This window comes from Copadichromis virginalis, linkage group LG11 (genome assembly GCF_057382275.1).
Source record: "Copadichromis virginalis isolate Kocher_CV1m ecotype Utaka linkage group LG11, C_Virginalis_male_GT1.1, whole genome shotgun sequence".
NCBI classification, from domain to species: Eukaryota; Metazoa; Chordata; class Actinopteri; order Cichliformes; family Cichlidae; genus Copadichromis; species Copadichromis virginalis.
In genome coordinates this window covers 12,497,010-12,522,332 of record NC_140628.1, presented here as the reverse complement: position 1 = coordinate 12,522,332, position 25,323 = coordinate 12,497,010, and the positions used below count along the sequence as shown (strand labels likewise).

Here is a 25,323-nt window from a genome sequence, read left to right as displayed (position 1 = left end):
AAATAACATAAGTTTAGATTTATTCAAATTTAATGATAATTTATTTTTATCAAGCCAGGACTTCACTTTACTTATTTCATTAGTCATATCCTCCAATAAATTCTGCAGATCATCACCAGAGCAAAAAATGTTTGTCGTCAGCAAAGACAACCATTTTTAATACTTTGGACACTTTACAGATGTCGTTAATGTACAAGTTGGAGAATTTTGGACCCAAAACTGACCCTTGGGGTACACCACAAGCAATGTCCATACATAAGGAACAACCATTTATTTTCACAAACTGCTTTCTGTCACTTAAATAACTCCGGACCCAATCTGAAACTACCCCTCTGACACCATAACGTTCCAGTTTTCTTATTAATATATCATGATCTATAGTGTCAAATGCCTTTGTCAAGTTTATGAATAACCCAGCCACATATTTCTTTTTGTCTATGGAATTTGTGATGTATTCTATTGAATCTAATAGTGCCGATGATGTTGATCTGCTTGATCTGAATCCGTACTGACTCTCAGTGAGTAGTTTATGTTTATCTATAAATTTTTACTGTCGGTTTTTAAACAGTTTTTCAAGAACTTTTGAGAATTGAGGTAGTAAAGAGACAGGCCTGTAGTTGGTGAAATGGTGTTTGTTTCCAGATTTGTATAGAAGTATAACTTTTGCTATTTTCATTCTGTCTGGAAATCGACCAGTTTGAAATGATAAATTACAGATGTATGGTTTTATAATAGCCTCAATGACTCTTTTAACCACTATCATATCAATATCATTACAATCCAAAGATTTCAGATTTTTACAGCAAGTGAAGTGAAAAAGTACAGGCTCTGAAACATACTTAAAATAAGAAAGTAGAAATAGCTCCTTGAAGAATATTTCTACCACCTATTTTTATGCAAAGTTAGCTGAACCTTTTGCTACATTAATGTAATAGTAATGTAATATTATTAGATAGAGTAAAATAAAGTTTGTATTCCTATCTGTAGTACACAGTTTTGCCTCTTTCGTCTCTTTCTATGTGACATACCCTGGTGATTAATACAAGAACAGGACTGTCTTTCATACGTTACTGGATCTTATCCCAGCTGTTAAAACTCCCATTAACTTAAAAAAAATTAAATGTTATCCTCAGAAATTGCTCAGATTTTCAAAAATAAAAGCCTTCACTTATTTATCATTTTATTATGATTCCTTAATGTGCCAGGTTTACAAAATAAAAGCACACATTTTTCTTAGTTACAGCACTTAACTGTTTTTGTATCAACTGCTATCTCTACTGATCCTTTTTAGCCAAACAAGCACTTTTGTACATTTACATTTTATTTGATATGGACGTAGATCCTTAATATACCTGAATTTCTACGTTTTCATGATGCCACCCGACTTCAGTTTCTCGCTAGTGTTATCAGGCAATGACAGATATTTGCCATCAAGTTTTTTCCAAATGTTGTCAAGCAAGGGCAATTGCAAAGCAATTTTGGCTGTGCAGGGATAGGGTTTAAAAGGTGCCATTATCACATCCGATAAACAACAGCAATTATGTATAATTTCATGTCTTGCCACTGATGTTGAGATTGAAAAAAGACATACATATACACAAGGAAAGGTGGAAGAAAATGGAATTTTGTTGTTTTGATGTGCACTGTGCTTATATTATTTGGGCTTATTCTTGATATTGTGTCTAATGGGATATACACATTCTGCAACTTTCCAGTCACTTTAACTGAAACTGTGTAAACCTTGTGCACTGAAAGTATTAAATAAACATGTCTTTTGAAAAAAAAATGCTAGGAACATAATCATTTTTCCAAATTAAAAAAGAGGTACTTTTAGCTGCTCCCTTATTTCCAAAGGTTTGTCATTTCCTGATGCAGCCCTCTCATTTGGAACCAGCATTAGGAGTATACTAGCTTGTGACCACCTGAGGCTGGGTTTGCATCTCCTCCCAGTCTCAAACTGGAGGTCTTTTATGTTCAAAGAATAAACGAATCAATTTAATTTCATAGCATACAGAAAACAAATAAACAAAGCGGTCACTGCCTGTAGTTAATTGTACATTTGAGACAATACTCTATAACTTCTTATGTCATGAGAGTATTGCTAAATGCATCACGTTTTCATGCACCATACTATTGTACTACTATGACATCACGGAACCAACAGAGGCAACCCTCTGTGAATGGATAAGTACACAAATTACTTTTTATTGCATAAAAATACTTTCTTTTGGCTTCTTATCTTGCAGGTGTGTGTTTATGATCCGTTATTTGGTGTCCACTGCCCTCTACTGGTTGGAAAAGGGCACTATATGCCACTATAAGCAGCCCATCAATGCAAGGTTACTTGTATATACAGTTCGGTTGCCAAAAAAAAAAAAAAAGAGAGCACAGAGCTTACTCATTATGAAGAGTTCAAATAAAGAACCTAACCCATTTTAATATAACTGACCTCATATCCTGTCTACTATGGTGTGTTTAAAAATATGATGCAAAACTTGGTGGTTTTTTGTTCCACTTCAAATTTCAGTATTCGGATAATAATCATACTAGTGTAAGCTATTATTGGCCCAGGCGTGAATTCTCATTGTAAATGAATTACACTTTATGCATCATCTTCTAGGTAATTCACGCACTTACAGACGCTCATAATGTCACCGAAATGGCTCCAAAAAAGTACACCACAGTGGCTATATTTATTACATTTAGTTATATTTATTATAATTACTTGTGCAGAACTTTTGCTCTGAATTATCTGACGGACCTCTAACAAGCGGATTGCTCAGCAAAATTATAAAAATAAGGTGGAAAGCTTAGAACTTCACAGAAATCAACCACAGACAGTGCATTAGTAGTAATAGTTGTTGTTCGTCGTCGTCTTCTTCTTCTTGTTATTAGTAGTATCAGTATTGGTTCTAATGGAAACATTGCATTCATTAATTAAAATGAATCAGGGTCTTTTGACTTGTATGAATACATTTTCACTTTTGAGCAAAAGTACATAAGGTACACATATCTAGAAGCTGCGTTTCCAGAATAATTACAGTTCACAAGACAAACATGTTTTTCGCCCCGCTTTCAGGATGTCACCAGCAACCCGGCTTCGACCTGGTCTCATGGTGCCTCATTAACGTTCTCACCTGCCCACCAGGAGTATTTGGTTACAATTTTTTTTTTTTATTATTATTTTTCTCTGATCACGGACTTCTTTGGGCCTATGCTGTTATCTTACCCCACACACTGACGGGGCGCATTTGAACACTTAGGTCTCCATCTCATCAGCTAATGATTGACTACCTGGTGATTATGGCTGTGCAAGGTCCCTTCTAATCGGCCAGGGGACGACGGCTTGTTCCCATAGATACATCCCAACAGTTGAGCTCCCATGATACCCAGTCTACATAGAGTAGGGAACTACTTAGACTCGCTGGGCTTTTTACCATCACCTGCGGTTTATAGCGGTGCACACGCTGTAGCGGTTACTCCACACACTCCTGTGCAGAGGAGCGGGAATTCTGCAGACAGCTGACATTTGTAACGCAGGGAAACGTCAGCACTTTTATACGCTCCATCATACTTTTAATCAGCAACTTTCTTAAGTGCAGAAAGCAGTTTTTTCCTCCTCTGGATTTTTCTCTGTCCAGTCTGCTGGTTGAAGATTTGCCTCCATTACCCATTTTTACTCAACCCAGAACATTTGACGAGAATGGAACAGCTCTAATGACGTTATAATGGCCCGTACCTCTGAACCGTGAGTTTGTTGTAACGTGTTTTTTTTCCTCTCCGCCCGCTTTTACGCACAAAGATGAGTTCGGAGAGGCCAAACTTTCTCTCTCAACCCGTGGTGAAGAACGTTTTCATGTTTCGAAACGGCGATCCATACTACGATGCTCGGCGGATAGTGATAAACCAAAAGAGGATGTGCAACTTTGAAACCTTGCTAAGAGAGGTGACGGGCGGCATACAAGCCCCGTTTGGAGCCGTGAGAAACATTTACACACCGAGAGGAGGTCATAAAGTTGACTGCTTGGAGAGCCTGAGGAGCGGGGAGCAGTACGTCGCTGCTGGGAGGGAAAAATTCAAAAAGCTAGAGTAAGCATAAATTGTGGTTTAGGCAAATAAGCTAGCCTACTTTTATAAGGCTTTCACGCTGTGTCATTATACAGACGTCAATAAGCATTAGATGCATACAGCTGTAGATGACCAGGAATAAACCATCTACCAGTTGCGGATGCATTCAAGAGGGAAAGCTGGCCCTTAGCAATCATTGTTAATCGAGACTCATGCAAATTTCTTTTGAAATATCCCTACTGTTTCATAATCATTGTAGCTGACATTAGCAAATATATATGTACGCAAATCGAGCCAATTGTCAGACACGGAGCTGAGTCGTGGCTTTAAAGTTTTGCACCAGTGCTGACTCACGGCAGTGATAAATGAGATCAGCACTGTAGAGAAGTGTACTCTGCCCTTGCCTAAAAATAAGTGGCCTCATGCAGCAGATAATGAGATTTGAGCAGCCACTTATTCATAGAATGCAATGGAGAAGCAGCAGAGGGGAAGTTAATGTATCCCAGATGCAAAAAGATTGCATACTGTCTCCATCCTCCTTTATTTTTACAGTAAAAACCAGAGAAAGTGCATGCAGATTTATTTTCTTTAAATATTCAGATAAAAATGTTTGGAATATCAGCTGTGATGATGCAGGAACAATTGAAATTAACACTCTCTGTATAACAACTTATTAAATTTTGTGCAGTAAAAAGCTGCACATTTGGTAATTGACTTTATGCGACAAGTGGCTAAATTCTAGTTGTTTAACTCTTGGTACAGCTTTCAGCAGTTAGGGATGAGAATTTGCTAACTGCTGAAAACGTTATTCTGCATGTGTGGGGTGCAGAATACCTTACAGAACAGGAAACCTAACCTTTACGTCACGTTATCTCTTGTTTTTAGTTATCTACAGATTGGCTCCAGGAAGAAGAAAATGATGCAGACCGTTCCAATGCAGGTATGGCAAAGCGGCTTCAAAAGTCAGTAAGATCCACGCTGTTATAGGGTAACGGTGTTAACAGCCTGAAATTCCCAGGATTTTTTTTTATAGCTGGCTTTAAACTAGCAATTAGAAGAGATGGTTTATAATTTACAGTTCCAATAATCCAGCTAGACTCCTCAAATGCTCTCTTACTACATCAAGTCCACAGGTTGCATTAGATTTAGTTTCAGACACTTTAGTGTGTTGAAGTGGCTACATTTCAACTACAAAGTTGTTATGTCCAGTTTTTAACATCCAAAACTGCTTCAAAATGAAAAATATATTTGGAAACACTCACAGCATAAAGATTTTATGAAGATCCTTGAAGAAAGGTGTTATGTTTAGCATTCCCCCTAATTGTTCTCTGTGAGGAATCACTGTGTTGTCGTCTCAGTTCCCATGCATTATTGATTTATGGATCATAATCATCCCTCCTTTTAATACATCTTTAATGCATCAATGAAGTCAGAGCCAAAGGAGCTTAAAGTCAGGTAGCCCACAGGTTCATGACCTCCTTATTTTTTTTTTAAACTAATATAAAATGTATCCTGGCGAAAGCACAGAATGGTCTAGTAGAACCCAAAATAACAAATTTTGCTGACTTCATTTGCATTATGGACAAGATGTCAGAAAATAAAGAGGTGCAGAATTTGACATGCTAATTGCTGTCAGAGCAAATAATGGGGCACTCCAAATTTTGTCAGGGTATTCTAAAAAGTGTGCAGCCCATTTTTAAAATTATTGTAATTTATTTTTTTTAACTTATGACCACAACTTTAAAGACACTAGCTGTCATCATCTGCTCCTCTTGACTGTAACGTGTTTATCGTTCAAAGAGAACGTGCTCTTGATTATGTCTCATCACCCGCTGCAAGAACTTTCATTATAGATGACCTTGTTAATTGTTGTTTACTTCACTGGTATCTAGCGAGTGCACACTCAAGATATAACTGAGTAGGTGTGTGATGTGGCAGAGGTTCCATTTAAATGATGCACTGAAAGAACAAGGAGTTTCCTTTGTTTTGTTTTTTTTTCTGCCAAGTGGACTATGTACAAGGACGCTAAAACGAGCCGTGGGGACTTTTTGCCCACTATAGAATGAAAGATCAGATACTGATAAACAAATCGATAGATAATAAAAACTTGTGCGATGTCCCTAGAGACTGATGCATGCCTTGCCTTGCTTGGTTTCTTCCTGATTTGGATTGGTTAGCTAGGTCTAACAAAAAACATAAAATAAATAAAAATAATTCTATTCTCTAGCAAACAGCAGATTTCAGGATTTTTGATTGTGGTGTTTTATCATCTTCTGTGGTTTCCAAAGCCTCTCTCTGTAGTATGTTGTAGCATTTTCTCCCGGTGTGCAGTGTGCAGTTGGCTTGTTGTTGAAAACTGGTGTACCACTGAACATGCACCGCCGTTTATTTATCTAAGATTTTTTAATTTTACTTCTGACCTTCACACCTCAGTTGCCAGGTTGCACTCACACACACCAGAAGACTTTTAATACAACTCCTCCCTCATCCCATTCTCCCCTAGGATGCAAGTCTCACAGTAGGTTACAGGTGTTGTGGGACAAAACCTGCAGAGCTTACTCTCTGCAGCCTCACATCACAGGGGAGCTCATTCTTTTGCTGTCATGGACATCACGGATGATTTTAGTGTGGACAATAGCGGATTTTCTTTATAAGTAAAAGCTTTGATGTTGCTCTTTCTTTATTTTGTACTTTCGTGTACTAAAAATACAGGGAGTGCATAATTATTAGGCAAGTTGTATTTTTGAGGAATAATTTTATTATTGAACAACAACCATGTTCTCAATGAACCCAAAAAACTCATTAATATCAAAGCTGAATGTTTTTGGAAGTAGTTTTTAGTTTTAGCTATTTTAGGGGGATATCTGTGTGTGCAGGTGACTATTAATGTGCATAATTATTAGGCAACTTATTAAAAAACAAATATATACCCATTTCAATTATTTATTTTTACCAGTGAAACCAATATAACATCTCCACATTCACAAATATACATTTCTGACATTCAAAAACAAAACAAAAACAAATCAGCGACCAATATAGCCACCTTTCTTTGCAAGGACACTCAAAAGCCTGCCATCCATGGATTCTGTCAGTGTTTTGACCTGTTCACCATCAACATTGCGTGCAGCAGCAACCACAGCCTCCCAGACACTGTTCAGAGAGGTGTACTGTTTTCCCTCCTTGTAAATCTCACATTTGATGATGGACCACAGGTTCTCAATGGGGTTCAGATCAGGTGAACAAGGTGGCCATGTCATTAGTTTTTCTTCTTTTATACCCTTTCTTGCCAGCCACGCTGTGGAGTACTTGGATGCGTGTGATGGAGCATTGTCCTGCATGAAAATCATGTTTTTCTTGAAGGATGCAGACTTCTTCCTGTACCACTGCTTGAAGAAGGTGTCTTCCAGAAACTGGCAGTAGGACTGGGAGTTGAGCTTGACTCCATCCTCAACCCGAAAAGGCCCCACAAGCTCATCTTTGATGATACCAGCCCAAACCAGTACTCCACCTCCACCTTGCTGGCGTCTGAGTCGGACTGGAGCTCTCTGCCCTTTACCAATCCAGCCACGGGCCCATCCATCTGGCCCATCAAGACTCACTCTCATTTCATCAGTCCATAAAACCTTAGAAAAATCAGTCTTGAGATATTTCTTGGCCCAGTCTTGACGTTTCAGCTTGTGTGTCTTGTTCAGTGGTGGTCCTCTTTCAGCCTATCTTACCTTGGCCATGTCTCTGAGTATTGCACACCTTGTGCTTTTGGGCACTCCAGTGATGTTGCAGCTCTGAAATATGGCCAAACTGGTGGCAAGTGGCATCTTGGCAGCTGCACGCTTGACTTTTCTCAGTTCATGGGCAGTTATTTTGCGCCTTGGTTTTTCCACACGCTTCTTGCGACCCTGTTGACTATCTTGAATGAAACGCTTGATTGTTCGATGATCACGCTTCAGAAGCTTTGCAATTTTGAGACTGCTGCATCCCTCTGCAAGATATCTCACAATTTTTGACTTTTCTGAGCCTGTCAAGTCCTTCTTTTGACCCATTTTGCCAAAGGAAAGGACGTTGCCTAATAATTATGCACACCTGATATACGGTGTTGATGTCATTAGACCACACCCCTTCTCATTACAGAGATGCACATCACCTAATATGCTTAATTGGTAGTAGGCTTTCGAGCCTATACAGCTTGGAGTAAGACAACATGCATAAAGAGGATGATGTGGACAAAATACTCATTTGCCTAATAATTCTGCACTCCCTGTATGGTTAAAATGATTTTACAAAGCCATTTAATTACTGTCAAACTGTTGTTGCTAGTTTTGACTCTAGAGCTTGCATGCTATTATTAACCCTGATGAGTCTTTTGTATCCAGTATTTAGGATGAAGGGTTAGTAAAGTGCCCATTCTGTTTGGACTACAGTATGAGCATTGGTCTGCAAAGTCCCTAAAGTTTATACAGGTCTGTTGTTTTGAGCCTCCAGATCCCATGTGGACAAGGTGATTCACCAACAAGCTTTTAACTTAGTCCTGTTATCACAAAACATCAACATTACTCATTCAGCTTAATGCATTATTAAAAACTGCACTAATAGGTTTTTTCTTCCAGATAAATTTAATTAACAGCTGTATGTTTGATATAGACTTATTGACACTTTTTGACTGTTTCTTTTTTTCTCTTTTTTTTTAGATTAAACCATTTCCACCAAATAGATTCATTGTGTCAGCTCGATTCCTGAAACCCATCAAGGAGCCATGCACCATATTGTAAGCTGAATTTTCATTTTTCAAGTTTTTAACTTCACTTTGGGAAAAAATCTTCTTAAATTGTCCCATTATTTTGGATTAAATACACAATATAAATATATGACCAATTTGGACATAGAAAAGAAGTAGATGTAGTAGATAGGTAGTGTAAGAAAAACTGGACTTGACAATGGAAACTGAAGCAGTTTGCACCAAAGTTCTGCCTTTTTTTTTTTTTTTAACTGTGCATTTCCCTTCCATAGTGTGGTGGCAAATGGTGATATATTGAACTCCGCAGTGAGGCTGTTGGTCCACCAGAGGATACTGGGCCAGTTTGACAAGATACTAGAAATGATTACAGAGAAGATGGGTTTAAGAGTCCTCGGGGGAGTTAGAAGGTAGGTGGACAATTTCAAAAAACAAAAAACTGCATAAATGTACTGCATTTCTTTGCAAACTTTATTATATAAACTAATTTTCATCAGACTTTCAACACATGCACTTCCGTTACAGCACATTATTCCCAATTTCATATATTTGCATTATTGAATTTTGATTTGATTTTTGATCTCAAAATGTATTTACTACCGATGCTAAAATGGATTTTCTTTTGTTAAGTAAAAATATACACTACCAGTCAAAAATTTGGACACACCTTCTCATTCAGTTATATTGTAGGCATATGCTAAAGACACCAAATATAAGAATTTAAAATATAAAACATGTTTTGAGTTATTTAACTTTTTTGTTTACTATACAATTCCATATGTGTTCATTCATAGTGTTGATGCCTTCAGTGTGAATCTATAATGTAAATAGTCAGAAAAATAAAGAAAAACCATTAAATGTGAAGCTGTGTCTAAACTTTTAACTGGTAGTCTATCTGCTCTGACACTATATGAAACATACATTCTACTGGCACAACAAAAGTCGGTATGCTTCATTTTTCAACCAGCTCAATAAACGATCACATGGAGCCAGCACATGATGTAAACAATAAGGCTTTTGATTCTCTTTGTGTGTTCTAGTCTCTTTACCTATGAAGGCCAACAGGTGACTGAGGGGAATCAGCTAGAGAGTGGTCAGCTTTATGTGGCTGTGGGAAGAGAAAAGTTTAAGAAGCTTCCTTACAGTGATCTGCTCTTCACCAAACCCAGAGGGACGAGGCGAGTCAGAGGGTAAAGAAAGTAACACTTTATCTTAACACTGAGTGCTTGATTTAAAAACAAAAATGAAGACTTGACATTTACCAAACTGTCACACATCTAAGATCTGCAAAATGATGTCATTAGGTTTGAAATTTTGCATTTGATTTAGCCTGCATTAAAAATAAACACAAGCATTTCTACAATAGAATTGCACACGAATAGCAGTGAGTCATGAACACCGTTAATATCCATCACTATGTGTAGTCTTGAGTCATTCATGAAGAGCTGTGGAACTTTAAAAATAGAATACTATGGTGACCAGGGATGCTTTTTGGAAACCGTACAGTTTGTGTTTAGATCTTTTCCACTGGGGCAACTAATTACTCCTTTAGGGCTACAAAGCTGCTTTTAATTCCCTTGAAAACTACAATCCTCACGCATGTTCCATCTGTATGAAGGTGTTCTGTTTGAAATGATTATGATTACAGATAGATATTATAGGCACGTACACACAACTATGAAGAGCTTAATTATAGACAGACTAAAAAACAAACATAGATATTAGGAAGTTTGTGAACAGATGTTATTTAAGATAAGATAAGACAAGACTTTATTGATTCCACGATGGGGAGATTTTTGCATTACCTCAGCTCAAGTACAGATATCAGAAGGAAAATACAAAAAATACAAATAAAATACAAACAAATAAAAAAGAAGTAAGATAATGCACTATATACAATGGTAGCATACACAGTATGTGATTATGGATATGGTTGTGGAAATATGCAAGACATAAACTATATAGCTTAAAATAACTTTTCTACCACTACTATTCCTATGCATAGACATGTACATGCACACACACGTACACACTAAATATACCTGCACATGTCATGTTCAAATGTATTACACTTCAATCCTTTATGTATGGGTTTCATGTATGTAAGTCAATATTTGTTAATCATTTTTGCAGTATCAAATATATATGTCAACACTTTTTGTCTGTTTTCTTTTTTTCACAGAATGAAATCTTATTCTTTGCCGCCCATCTACAGGTTCTCAAAACAGAGTGAAAATGTCAGTAGTCCAATATTTTGTGAGCTGTTATTTATTTATATTTTATAATCCAAAACTTTTCCAGGATTCTTTAACATGCAAAGCACAGAGAAAAGATTTTCTCTGAAAAATTCTGCTGGTTTAATTATTTAGGGATGGCTAGCAAATAATGATGTAAAAACATGGTGGTCTAGACTCCCCAGTCCTAAATTTTAAGCCTGAATTAAATTTAGGATCAAGTGGACTTGCAGAATTGTATTTCATTGTGAATATAAAATATTTAGTCATGTTTCTAAAAAAAACAAAACGTTATGGTTCATTTCAAAATCCCACCTTTGGATAAACTGATGCAGCAAACCCAAGATGTAAGTCTTTTTTTACTCTCCATCATCATGATTATGAGAAGTTTCTTACTAACTAAATCTGACTGCTACTTTCTGCAGGGTAAGTCGATGGTCCAGAGCAGTGACAGTGGAGATGGAGAGTCTCCTAAGGCCTCGCCTCCAAGCCACAACAAGGAACACCTGTCCTCCATTGTAAGAGAGATTTCTCAGGCCAGACTGCTCTCCTTAAAGAAAATTAAGAGCAGACAGAGCTTGACTCCTGGTGCATCTGACAATGGTAATGCAAAAACACGAAAAAGATCACCGTGAATAGAAGTGAAATTTTAATATCTACACCTGTTTGTTTTCATGGTGGCTATTAAGCTCAGCGGGGCTGTATTCATCCCGAAGTCAAAGAAAGGAAAGCATTGCTACTGTATATAGTATAGGTTTATATTTAAGGGTTACTTTGACTACACTGGATAAACAATATAGCAGTGACATGCTCTTGCTCATATTATTCTGGGGCTTGCATTTGTAATTATATCCTTAAGTAGTTTGTTTGTAATATATATTTAAACATAGAGTTATAATCAGTAGTATTTACTTGTTCCAACACCGTCAAAAAAGTCACATTTTAATAAAAATGAGCTAGTGAAGGAAAATCATACAAAAGGAATCTAATCAAAGTTTGTTTGACATATTATTACCCAAGAACTAAAATAGTTTAGTTCATGGATAATAATATACCCAATAACCAATAGTTAGCAACACTCATGCTCCTGTGATTCTGTCATCATCATCACCACTTTCTGTATTCATTTTTCATCTATAGAGTATGGTAGATGTGTGCAAGTGGAAGGTATCAGAATAATCTACTTCTTTAAGAATTTGCCATCCCATGTTTCACAAGTGGTGTTTATGTGCTGCTGAGAGTTTAACATACACAAAAATATGATGTAATGCTTTGTCACTGGAATCTTATGTAACCTGCTGCATTCATAAATGTCCACACAGTGGCACTGTTGCTCTGCAAAATATTTGCCATGAAATATTAAAAGTAGGTCTAACATGATGACATTAACCTTTATTACAACAAACACATTACGTCATCTTCTTGTGATACGTATATAATAATGTCCTACAGAAAGTTTGGCACCTGCCATCCTTTTTTTTTTTTTTTTTTTTCTTTTTTTGGAAATTAGGAGGTTTTGCTGCTCTGGGACTCTTAATCTCATTATTATTATTATTATTATTCATCCATCTATCCATTCATCCATTGTCTTTATGATTATCAGTTTTAAAGTCAAAGGGAAGCAAATCTTCTGCAGACTGCTGCTGACCTTGTTATAACTGATTCTGTGGTATGAACCACATTACGTCATGTTGTGGCTCTTAATAGATTTTGCCTGTTGGCTCTCTGGCAGGGGATTTGACAGCAGAACCCCCAAAAGAGCATGGAGAATTTGTGACTGTGGTTCAGAGGAGGTGGCTTTTTGCATCAAACGAGAGAACTGAGGAACGTGTGTGTGTGTGTGTGTGTGTGTGTGTGTGTGTGTGTGTTCTCTGTGTTGGTATGTTCATGTCTGCATTTGCAGCCTGTAATGTCACCCTCAAAATTGCCTGTATCAGATTGTGTGGCACGTCATATTATAGGCACAGAAAAGCATACTGCATTGTTGGTCCCCTTGGATGACATTGAGCAAAAATTACATTAACAGACAGACATCTCAGAAAACAAAATCTGACATAAGACATCTTTAAATGGCTTTGAGGACATTTCACTTTCTCATGCAGTCCTCACCGTTTGACCTGTACAATGCTTTCTTAGTCCTTTCATGTTAGTGAGACACAATATTTTCCTTATTTGTTTGGTTTCATAGAAAGACGGAGTGTTTGTCTCTGTCCATGGTCCTGATTTCACTCTAAGCAGTATATTTAATTCCCAAAGACATCTTTATTCTTTTTATTTATTGCTTTTTTTTTTGTTTTGTTTTTTTTTTTTGGTTCTCAAATGAAACATGAACAAATACTGGCTTACACAACAACGACAACAACAATAAAAATGTCCCTTTAGCCTATCATCTTAGGTAGGTTAAATTCAGTGTTGTGTTAGTATTTGGCTTTGCAACAGGAACACAGTGTTCATATCACCTTTTATGGTGATTGTAAGCAGCACAGAGGTGTTTGGTGTTATTTTCCCTTTGGGAAATCCTGCCCTGGCCGGGCATGAGGTAAATACACCCCGCTCTGGTGCCAAAAGGAACACAGCCAAAAGGTTGCCAGACTGGCAGAGGCTGTGGAAAGTACAAAGCATGAAACCCACACTTCAGATCTCTGATGTGTTGGAACATTGGAACCAAGACAAAAGATATTATATGATTATAAAAGCATCAATTCATTATAAATGTATTTGTCAAAGATGGCTTTGGAATGAGGGATGAGACTGTAAGGACAAGCAAGCCGATGACAGTGGGAAAAAAAGACAAACGAGACCGAGTGACCCTGTAACCGGAGATTCTCCCTCTGCAGTGCACTCACTGTGTTTACAACATGGAGTTTAGTTTTTGAGTGCGTGTGTCTATGTGTGTGTGTTCACCAGTCCCCGTTACTCACCGTCTATTGTAAAGCCTTTACCTTTGCTGTTTCATTAGGGAACACAATGCTGAGTGAGAGCAGAGAGAAGGGAGAGGAGGTGTGACATCTCATGCAGCAAACTTGGAATGAATGACATGAATTTGACCTTAATATAACAAAGAGACCCAGCTTAACCCTTGCATCCTGTTCAGGTCAAATGTAGCCTTTTTTGACATTTGACAGCAGAAAACGTACCCTAAATGTCATGCTTTTGACCTGGATTTTAAGACTTTTTATAAAGTGACCCAAAATACACAAGATGTATTTAAAAATTGTATTGTATAATATAAATTGTTGTACCCTGAGGCTGTTCAGGGTCAAATTTGACCCATACAATTGCAATTGATTTTGGATATATATCAATATTCACCAAAGTATTCCCAGCCAGCCAAGAGACTTAAGGTCAAATTTGCTAATGTCTTATGCCAGTGCCATCTGGGTTTTGGCATTAAAAAAGTACTCTTGGCATTGAGAGTGCAGTGATAAGATTGTTTGGAAGAGGTGGGAGCTCAAAGATTTTTGCACCAGAACCTGTTGTGTCGTATTTCTGGGATTTCCTTTCTCAAGTCATAAAATATAAAGAGGAGGATATTTAAATCAAGCATCATGCAGTTATGTAGTATGTGGGAAGCATATGTGAAAATGCCACATACGTAAGGTTTTAGTGGTTAGGCATAACAACTCCCAACAGTTCCAGAATGTTCTCGTGATTTCCGCTTTTGATAAAATATGTTTAAATTCATTATATTTGTTATGTTTTCATGTGTTGAGTAAAACAGGGCATGCTACTGTGTGATGGTAGATACCATCCAGTAGCCTAAACGATACATTCTTCCTGCTCTCTGAAACATTAATTAAGGATTATTAACATTATTGTTAATTTCAGAGATGCTATTTAGACATTCTAAATTGACCTGTAGTTCAAAACACACTTAATATGAGGGGAATTAACCCAGACTATACTGTGAAGGCATGAAACATAACCAGTATCTGTGGGTTAAAAGACTTAACCAGAAAGACACATGGCTTGTTGGTTTGGTCTTTATTATTCTTTTAAACTTATTGGTCCAATTTAGTCAGTGTTAGCCTTTTCTTTCAAAAACAGCTTGAATGGAAGCAATTAGCAGTTGTTGCTAGCCTCAAAATAGAAATGGGATGTTTATCAGTGTTCTCTTTCTTAAATGGCCTCTGTGGCCAATTCAGTTAATGGCTCTCCTGGGAAAAGAAGGGGAATGCAGCAGAACCAAAAGGGGAGACAAAGAAAAGCGTAACCGAAAAAGGAGAAAAGGATGTGTTTAGACAGGTGATTGGGGATAAAGAAGGAGAGAAGAGGGAATAAAAAGCTGAGATGATGAAGTGAGTAGAACATTATGGAGGTGGAGAAGGGAGGAAAAGGGAAAACAGGTGGAATCAAACAGTGAATTTGATGAATAACCAAGGGATGATGAAGCATGAGTACTGGATGGAATAAAAAAAAACGCTCAGAGAGATATTAACGGGTAGAGGGATGGGTGGGGTTTGGATAATTGCCTTTCATTTGGATAATCTCTCCATTTAGAGTCATCAAAGCAGATTTTTAGTTGCCTGGGCCCCTCGCTGGCGCCAAATTGCTGCTCTGAAAATCAACAAAAGAGCCTTGTACTTCAAGAAGAAATTACTGATAAAAAGGTATGCACAAGAGGAGAGAGAGGAAAGGTAAAGGCAGAGCAGGGTTCTACTGATTATCTGAACTTTTACAGGCTGTGTACATGCCTACTTATTACATTAACACTGTTGGTGGGGGGTGGATGAGACACTAATTAAAGGGTCAGGTTTATTTTGTTCCCTAAAGAACTTTTTGTGTGATTAAATTTGTGGAATACTTTTAATCCAGGATGCTTTTTCTTGTAGGAAGAAATAATAGCACACAATGCAATAAATAGTGGATGTAATGCAAGCTACAGTACAAATAATGATTAGAAGTGGAAGCCAAACATTGTTTTCCACTTTGTAGTTAGTTACTATAGGAAGTTACTACAGGAAAATTTGTGGAAAATCTGGATTCTTTGCAGCTTGAAACCCTCAGAAATAGGGTAAAAAAAAAAATGCATCAGCTTAGCTAAAAATGGGCTTTCTATTTCTACTTCTATTTACTTACAGAGCAGCCAATATTCCAACATGGTTCATCATGCCTTTTATTTAAAAATATAAATCTAGAGATGTTGAATTTCACACACATGATTTCTGCACTTGCATTAATACTTCAAGGGCATTCACTTTACACAGAACCTTCATGTCTGAATAGCATGGCTCCCTTCTTTTCTTGTACTTTATCTTTTTGAAGGTAGCAGAAGCCAGTTGAATTTCTGTTGTATTTAAGTATGTTTTATGAAGGATGTACAGCATACATTTTCTCAAAAGGGCTTTGATTTGAAGTCAGTTTTAAATAAGAAAGGGAACAAAAACCATTCTTTGTATTATTTGAAAGTTGAATGTGTGAGAAATAAAAATTGCTGGACATGAGTGAGTGAGCTTGTGTGCATGTGTGTTTGTGTGATTATGCTTGTCTCTGCATGCCTTTGCGTATGCACAAGCCAACCAACCAGATCAAACCTCAGCCTCTGGTGTCATAAAATGTGATTCTGCTGGGGGGAATTAGCCCTGTTAGCATATGTATCTATAATGCTTGTCAGAGTGAAATAGGGTTCAACCCAGTGTTAGGAGGCAGGAGACATGTACACAAAGAGAGTGTGCATCTCAAATCGTGTGCCTGTGTCAAAAAAGAGGCTAAGCAGTGAGGGATGAATGATGGCACCACTTTTTTTTTTTTTCATTTGCTAAGTTCTGACAACGTGTGCTGTGTGTGTGTGTGTGCGCACACATGTCTGTTTTTATGTGCATTTGTGCACACGCTCATATGTCAAATTTCCGACATCACCGCCATGCTTGTCTGTTCTTCGTGGATTCTTCTATTCCTTTCATCTCCTTCCTTTTCACTACAGCAGAAAAGGGTTCTTCATGACCCATTGATGCAGGATTACTGGATTAAAGAGCAGGGAAGCTGTACTAATCTGCCACATTCATCTGTTAACAAGTGTTTTGGCTGTGACATACAACAGCACCGGCTGTGATGGTGATGTGTTAAGGTGATGTGTGACACTCTTATTGACACAAATATTCCTCATGTCTATCAGGTTCAATCTCTACTTTTCAGGCTTGTCTTTTTTTTAGCATTTCTCTTCATTTGGCCATCTAAAGTTTATATTATTTGTTAAAGAGAGGTTTAGGAATGCAAGCAAATGGCATCAACGATGCATTTTAAAATGTGTTTTTCTTTCTTTTCTTCTAGTTTTAGTCCATATAATGTAGTTTAGAGGATAAAGAGAACATGAACAACTATCAGAAAAGATATAAATCAATTAGTAATTAAATAAATATACAGAAGACTATCAGTGCTTGAATTATTAGAGAAAGGAATTGCGTTCAGTGTTTTCTTAGATTTGATGATTACAACTCAACAGCATAAGTACTTGAACTTGGAATAAAATGGTCATGCTCTCATGTTTTTTTTTCAGTTATGTAGAAAGGAAAAGAAATCAGATTTTAATATGTGTTCATATTGCACTTAGACATTCATTCAGATTAAAACCTTTGTTTAATGAAAACGGTCAATGGCAAGATTTCAGGCAACTTTGAGAACAGTGCAGGGGAAAAAGCTCCATGAATTATTTAAACATTTAACAGAAGCTGTGACCTTTATAAATATTACTTTGGCTGTCTGGTTGCAACATTGTTAAGCAAAGGTTTTCTTTGATTTAATGTCAAAGCTATCTAAGCACAGAGCATATGAGGAATTTTCTACACAAAAGTGCATGGCATTTTTTTTTCCAGATGTATCTTGGAAACAAATCTCAAAGATAAAGGCTATACATAAGAAATACTTAATGCCACAGTGTAGACAGCTTGTGTCTATTCTTAATGCTAGACATTTCAATATACCATATCTTTTAAAAGGACATGGCAAGGTTTTGCACTTCCATTATATAACAATAATATTTAGCGATGGCAACAAATGCCAAGATAGTGATCCATTGTACTGAGTTAAGCTCCGAAACTGGTGGATCTTACCATTCTAATAATACCAACAAAGGGAGATTCCAGCTGTCTTTATGAGTAAAGTCCTTAGGGTTGATTTGGAGTAAGTGACATGTGAGTCACCAAATCTTCATTTACAAATCATTAGCATTATAAGTATCAAGTCATGTTATTGTGGTATCACAGAATGAAAGAGTTAGACCAGTCAACCATTTTTATTCTCAGCTGTTCAGCTTTTCTGTGTTTCAGATTTATGTAAAGCCAGCAGCAGCTGGGTCTCCCATGTAGCCATACAGTCATTGCATGTTTTAACAGGACCCTGGTCAGTGACCGGAGCGCACATGCAGAGTGGCTGCATTCCAAATCACTGTGCATGTTGTTTTACACCCAACTATAACTCAGGTACAGGCTGAGTGGATTAAATCATCTGGGTGTAAATATGCAATTTACTGTACTGTCCAGTGAAATACAAGGAGTGATGTGTGAAGTGATTCAGGTCCATTAAGTAGTATTTCAAGACTTGAGAATTTATTAGCTGCAGTACAGTTAATGCTAAAGTAGACCAGGCTTGTGGAGGCCAAGCAAATAAATAAATAAAAGCACACATGTGTGTGATGTAGTGTGGTGCATCCACAGTGTAGTAGTTTACACACTCGCTTAACAAAAGCGCTCCAGCTTGATCCTGAGAGGAGACACGAGTCCCTCGAGGGTTGTGTCAGGAAGGGCATCTTGCTAAATCAAACATGCAGAGTGACCCCCTTGTGAATAAGGGATCAGCAGAAACTGGCTTTACTGTGTAAAGCAGTGATTTGTTTTGCTCTGAGTTACAACCTACTGCAAGTGTCACCCTGTCAGAGGTTATTATGCCTGGTGATCATCAGCACTGAAAATGTTGCAATAACAAATGTCTATCCTACCTAGTATCCACAGATACTAGACAGAGCACAGTAGTTATTTTTTCTGTAAGGAAGATTTGGTTAAAAAAAACAAGGTAAAGAAGAGTTTTACCTGGGTTAATGGTTTTCTAAAAAGTCCCAACACAAATTAGAGAATAATTTGCAAATTTGCAGAACAACAAAAAGAACAGTGTAGATTATACCACTCACTCACAGATTCCTTTGCAATAGTGGTTAAAAATGTCCTGTGGAGAAGTTTATTGGACTTTAAAGTGCTTCCTGAAGGAGTGGAAAATCTTTGAAACATTCTTGTAGAATGCATCTCTTTGCTCATGTTTGATTATTAAGTTCTGTATTAACCTCTTCACTACACCTTCTAAGAACATCACATGATTTCAGCAATCCTTTACATCTGGTAGGCAAAATGATAAAATACCTGCTTTGCTACTGTGCTAAGACTTGAATTTGGTGAAATGTCCTTTGGCAACTTTTTAACAATGCATTTCAGGATTTAGATCAGCAAAAAAACCCTGCATCGCTAAAAGCAGACTGTATTTGTGTGTGCACGTGTGCAATCTATCCAGCCTATCACTTCATCTTGAGTTGTGTTTTATTGCATTTCTCTGGAGCGACAATCATCTGTAACTTTACCTTCCAAGATAATGCCAGCAAGAGTCGTTTATATGAGTAATTATATCTGCTTGCAGTTGCATACAATTTTACTTCTTACTAATGGATGCAGCACATCATCTGAAATGTGGGTGTGCTCTGTCTGCTTATGCCTTGTGGAGGAGGGAGTGTGTGTGTGTGTGTGTTTGCCTGATTATGAAAGGAAAAGTCAGACACATTTTACACTCAGTTGCACACACATACATAAAGCAGTCCAACCATTTGCAAAGCCAGACTCTCCGGATATACTGGAATGAGAAAGAAGGGGGAGATTCTAAATATCATATTTAATTTGATTTAGCATTTTCATGAGCCTGTTCCTCATCCTTAAATCATGTTAAGATGTTTAGAGTCATAGCAGCTCCTCCTCTGCTTACTGCTTACACTGAATCGCTTGGCCCTCACTCCTAATGAATGCGGGGTGATTTCCATAAAATATTCTTAAAGAGGTCTGTTATTATTACCATAACGTTTCATCTCCCACCATGGCTAAACTTCAATCAGTTTTGCATTTGAAATGCATTAAATGTCTCCATAAACTCTTCTAATCTCTACCGGAGTCATTTTTCTTCCTTAACCGGTATGTGTAGAAAGGAAAACTAATATTAAAGATATTAATTGCACTGTTCTTTTTTTCATTCCTGATTAGAAATTTCAGTCTCATCCAATGTTTCAAAACAAGTGTGTAATTATGTTGTTTATCAGAGCGTATACTTGTCTTCCTCTTATGTTTAGGGTTAATTACTCCAAGGTCTTTGATGCACATGCTCACATGAAAATAGAAAAGCCCCGTATCCATTTTCACACTCCAACAGAACTGCCTTGCTGAGCTGAGCTTGTTTGGAGTTGTAGTACGATGTCTTCATTTAAATTCCTGGACTCCCAGTCTCACTTTACAGTTGTTTGTGTTTCCTCGGGGGGAACTGGAGGATTTCTTCTACAGGCCTCTAGTCTGTTGGATGATTATCATGGGTCATCATATTTTTTTTGTGATATCATACAAAAGCAATGGTTAAAGGAGAAAACCATCTACTTTGCATGCCTGTGGTGATGATTAGGATGATTACTGCAGTGGTGATAATAAAGATGAAGACAATGTTAAACATTCAGTGTAAAATTTAGATCACTAAATGAGCTTATAAAATGTTTACTGGCTCTCTCCTGCACACTTCCATTGTCTAGGGAAAGTTGTTTACTTGCAACAAATTATCTTGGGTGCTTTTCCTTTAGACCAGCAGGTGTCACTCTTGTGCTGCATGTATTCAAATTTGGCAACATCTGCTGAATAAAAGCTGAATAATTTCAACAAGACTTCGACTGAAGGACGAATAAAAGCACCCATATTTATGGGACAGATTTTTTGGGTTTGTAAAATGAATTAATTTGCAGTGAGTGCGAAAATTTTGGTTTCAGGGTCTTGAAAAGATGAGCAGTGGGCACATAAAGAAACACTTTGGCTCTTTAATGCCCAAAGATTGACAAGATTTGAGGGCAAGTTTTTACAGGTGTGACACTATATTCATCTGCTTTTTTTTTTTTTTTTTACATGTATTCATTAACATTGTCAATTATTATTATTTTACTGTATTTTACATGTTTTTTTCTGAATGAGTCCAGTTAAGTCTACTGCATCTATACCAGGATAGTAGGACACTCTTTATTTACCTTTCCTTTATGTTGTACTGGCCACAACAAGCCTTTTCAGTATTCAATATTGCACATTAGGATGGAACACGACTGGAAAACATGCTTTAACTTGTTTTTTTCGGTACTTTAAGGAATCAAATACCTCTCTGTAAAATGAGCTTCTGATTTTGCATGCAGAGCTAATATTGTCTGTTTTTCTAGATGAACTGGAACAGAAGTTTGATGAAGGAAATGCTGATTGCCAAAAACTAGAAGACAATGGACCTGAAGCGGTATAAACATACACTACTCACTCGCTCTTTTTATTTTACATATATATTTACAGTCATTTTTATACATAATCCCTCATTTTCAGACTCACAAGTTATTAAACAAAGCATTTTTAAATAGGATTGTTCTTAATACTAATAATGAAAGTCAGTGGTGGTAGTCTAGTCTACCTGACTGACAGCCTGAAGTCTAGAACCCATGGACATCACCAAATGCTGTTCTTCCTCCTTCTTGAGGTGGCAGGTTTTTACTCCAGCCACATTCAGTAGTTGCTTGTTTGTGGGTCTCTCTGCTTTTTCTTCAGTTAACTGAAAAACATGCTTTATTTGATTGGGGTCAGGTGACTCACTTGGCCATTGAAAAATATCAGATTTTTTTTTTGTCTTGACATATTCTTGGGTTGCTTTTGCAGTTTGCACTGTGAAGCACTGTCTGATCAGTTTTGCAGCATTTGGCTGAATCGGAGCAGAGAGTACAACCCTGTACACTTCACAGTTTATCCTGCTACTTTGTCATTCACATCATAAATAAACACTAGTGACCTGGTTTCAGTAGCCATACATTCCCATATGTCCATCATGTCTGACAGATGATGTGGTATGCTTCGGAACATGGGCTATTCCTTTTCTTCTCCATGCTCCTTTCCATGATTCTTGATTTCATCTGACCAAAGAACAGATGAAAACGTTGTTCCAGAACTGTGTAGGCTCTTTTAGATATTTGCTATGTTCTTCCCATTCTTCAGTGGAACCACTGATTTGCACCTTCTCTTTCCATTTATGAAAGCATCTCTTCATTTTAGACTAAGCTCCTTGATAGTTTTCTTGACTGGTCTAGAAGTCGTGAAGGCTTTTTTCGTAACCAACAAACGATGGTGTTCCAGTCCTTTTGGTTTTGCTGAGCTGGCCAGTGCATAGGTCTCATAGGTTTTTGTTTTTTTCATGTCTTTGGGACATCACATTGAGAATTCGGGGGAAAAGATACCAAATACTTGGATTCATCTCCAGATCTTTTTCTGCTTAATTTTTTGATAAGATTATGAGGGGACGGACTGGTTTCACCTGGGCATGAAACCGCTTGTCAGTTAACTGTTCAATTACTTCAGGCGTCTAAAAACTATGTATAAAAATGACTGTAATTCCTAAACAGTTACAGTATGGCAATAATTGATTGCTGTTTATCGTTTCTTGATGTTTGATTTAAAATCTACTGTGCGGGTGTACAGAGGCAGATGGCACCAACGAACCATAGCATCAACAGAACAGTGTAAATCACAGAAAGAATTCAACATACTGCATCTGTTAAAATATTTAGAGATATTAATTGCTTCTGTGGTTATACTGCATTACAGAAACTTGATGCTACTGATACAAATGAAACAGAGGAGAATGTTGAAAAGCCAGAAGAAAAAGATGAGGTTGCCACTGAAAATGGCAGAGAAGAAGGTGATTTACCTAGCAGTGAAAACAAGATGAATAACCAGGAGACAAACGGTGAAAAAGAGGGGGGAGGTGGAGGAAAAACAGAAATCGATGGACAAAAAGATGGAAAAGGAGAAGACATAGCAGAAAATGAGAAGAAAGTGGAGGAAAAGAAGGAGGATCCAGAAAAGAATAAGAAGGTGTTTAATGGTGAAGAGTATGGATCTAGCAGTGATAAGGCTCTAGACAGTAAGGAGACTGAGGATGGAAACAATATGTCTTCTCAAGGTGAAAGGAGGAAAATTGTGGAAGATGAGAAGGAAGATAAAGACCACACTGAGGTGGAAAAAAGCACTACGGATCACACTAATGATGTAGACACAGTGGAGGAACAGAAAAAGACGGGAAACGGCAACGATCCAGAGACGACTCAGTCAGATAACGAGACTAAAGCGAACGATAGCAGTAGAAGTAGCAGAGGCAACAGTAATCAAGAAGAGGATGAAAACGAAACAAAAGAGGGCACTACCAAAGAGTCAGGTGAAGAAGAAGAGAGCAAGGTGAATGCTGAGGTCAGTGGAGAAGATAATGAGGTAGAAGGTGAAGCAGAGCTCAACACAGATGAGAAAAAATGAACCAGCAAAGATGCCGAGTGCACACACAGGGGAAGATGGTGATCAAGAGAGGCAAGACGAAAGTGAAAAATTTAAAGGATAGGAAAAAACACCAAGTTCTTTATACTGAAAATATGAAATTACAAAATCTATTTATATAATGAAAGTGACAGATGAAAATTTATAGAAATTTATAGAAAACAAAGCAATATAAAAGCAGTTTTGCAATGCTGAGCATGTAACCTAAATCTTTAAATGGTTGTCTGCTAAACTACAGAAACACCATATGGATCAAAACTTTATAACTTTCATGTTTGAAACAGAATACACATATAAAATCCATATATATTCTTATTTTTGCATTAAAAATGTTCTTAACTAATAGGTTGCTTTATTGTTTCTTTACACACTGTCTGTGAGCACTGTTGTGAGTGATGCAGAGAAATGATAATATAATAATATCCTTTGAAATTTTTCGAAAGAATGGTTATGCCTCTCATAGAAACTCATACTAATGTATTTAACGAGACATATATTATTGTTTGTTTTTGAATGGTAAGCTAATTTATAAAAAATTCAGATCTTCTTCTTAAATGAGTGCTTCCATCTGTAGGGCTAAAGTTGTCACTGAATGATTCAGTTAGCATCAAAGTGATGTGCATCATATAAATTTAACATACCCAGAACACTCGTGCAAGATTTTTGTCCATTATATTTTTAGTCCCCTCTAACGGCAGGATCAACACATCACAATAGTCAATATCTTTTATAACAATGATGTTTCATCCCTGTAATGCAGTTCCAGAGACTTACAGAATTATTCCCAGTCTACAAGTGCAAGTGGAGGCCCAGAACCTTACTGTTACGCCTAATGTTGATTTCTGTCACTGAACCATATTTTCAATGTCTAATTTTTAAAGGCAGTTTCATGTCATATTATTTTGTAATGTTGCTGCTATGCCAATGTCCATCTGCTTCCAGAAAAATTAAACTGAGGGAAAAAAAGACAGTTTTTTTGGTCTTCTGTAACTGATACTTCAGTGATGAAATGCATTAGTCAATGGAATAGTAAAAATAAAATCATTTAAAAAAGTGATGATGATGTATGATATTGGAAATTAATTTCACAGCAGGCGTAAAGCTTTTTTAAAAAGTTCACTGAGATGGAACTACACTCTCCATTCCACAAGAGTTGAGATGTACGTGTAAAATGTAAATACAAGAGAATTAAACGTTTTAATGTCCCATAAGCCCGTTTTTCATTCACTTTAGAACATAGAATGATATCAAATATTTAAACTGAGAAAACTATTTTGCAAAAGAAGAAGAAAAAAAAAGGTCAGGATTCTAACTGCTCAGTAGTTTTCAGTCCTACTTTCCTCACTTTTCTTTTCATGATGGGCCAAATGTTTAGCACCTGGACTTTTCTATTAGAAGGCCTTGTTGTAGTAGATGCAGTATGCAGTTTAGTGTCTTATACAATCTGAAAAAGATTCCATCTGCATAGAAGCATGGGCACTAATGCACCTCCACACCATCAGTGATACAGGCTTTGTAACTAAGTATCAGTAACAACCTGGATGGTCCCTCTCCTCTATACTCTGGAGGATGTGATGTCCATGCTTTTCAAAAAGAATCTCAAATTTCAATTCTTTTCATGGTGGAACAGCTTTCCACTTTGACTCAGTGTATTTGGATCATGTTCACAGATGTAGATTTTTCTGTGGATCACCAACACGTTCTGGAAGTTTTCCTG

The 25,323-nt window shown here is 37.1% G+C and overlaps 1 protein-coding gene across 2 annotated transcripts; it reads left to right on the top strand.

Annotated features, from left to right (window-relative positions):
• Window positions 1–3,353: 3,353 nt before the first annotated feature.
• Window positions 3,354–24,663, top strand: LOC146698170 (doublecortin domain-containing protein 2-like). Of its 2 annotated transcripts, none has more exons than XM_085473186.1 (9): window positions 3,354–3,748; window positions 4,954–5,008; window positions 8,757–8,833; window positions 9,076–9,210; window positions 9,841–9,990; window positions 10,983–11,037; window positions 11,460–11,637; window positions 21,464–21,534; window positions 22,884–24,663. In XM_085473186.1, the coding sequence occupies exons 1-9, from the start codon at window positions 3,729–3,731 to the stop codon at window positions 23,586–23,588; spliced, it is 1,446 nt and encodes a 481-aa protein (XP_085329312.1). In that variant the 5' UTR covers window positions 3,354–3,728; the 3' UTR covers window positions 23,589–24,663. The 2 variants fall into 2 exon arrangements, with proteins under 2 accessions (XP_085329312.1, XP_085329310.1); XM_085473184.1 differs by having other exon boundaries at window positions 3,354–4,089.
• Window positions 24,664–25,323: the final 660 nt, after the last annotated feature.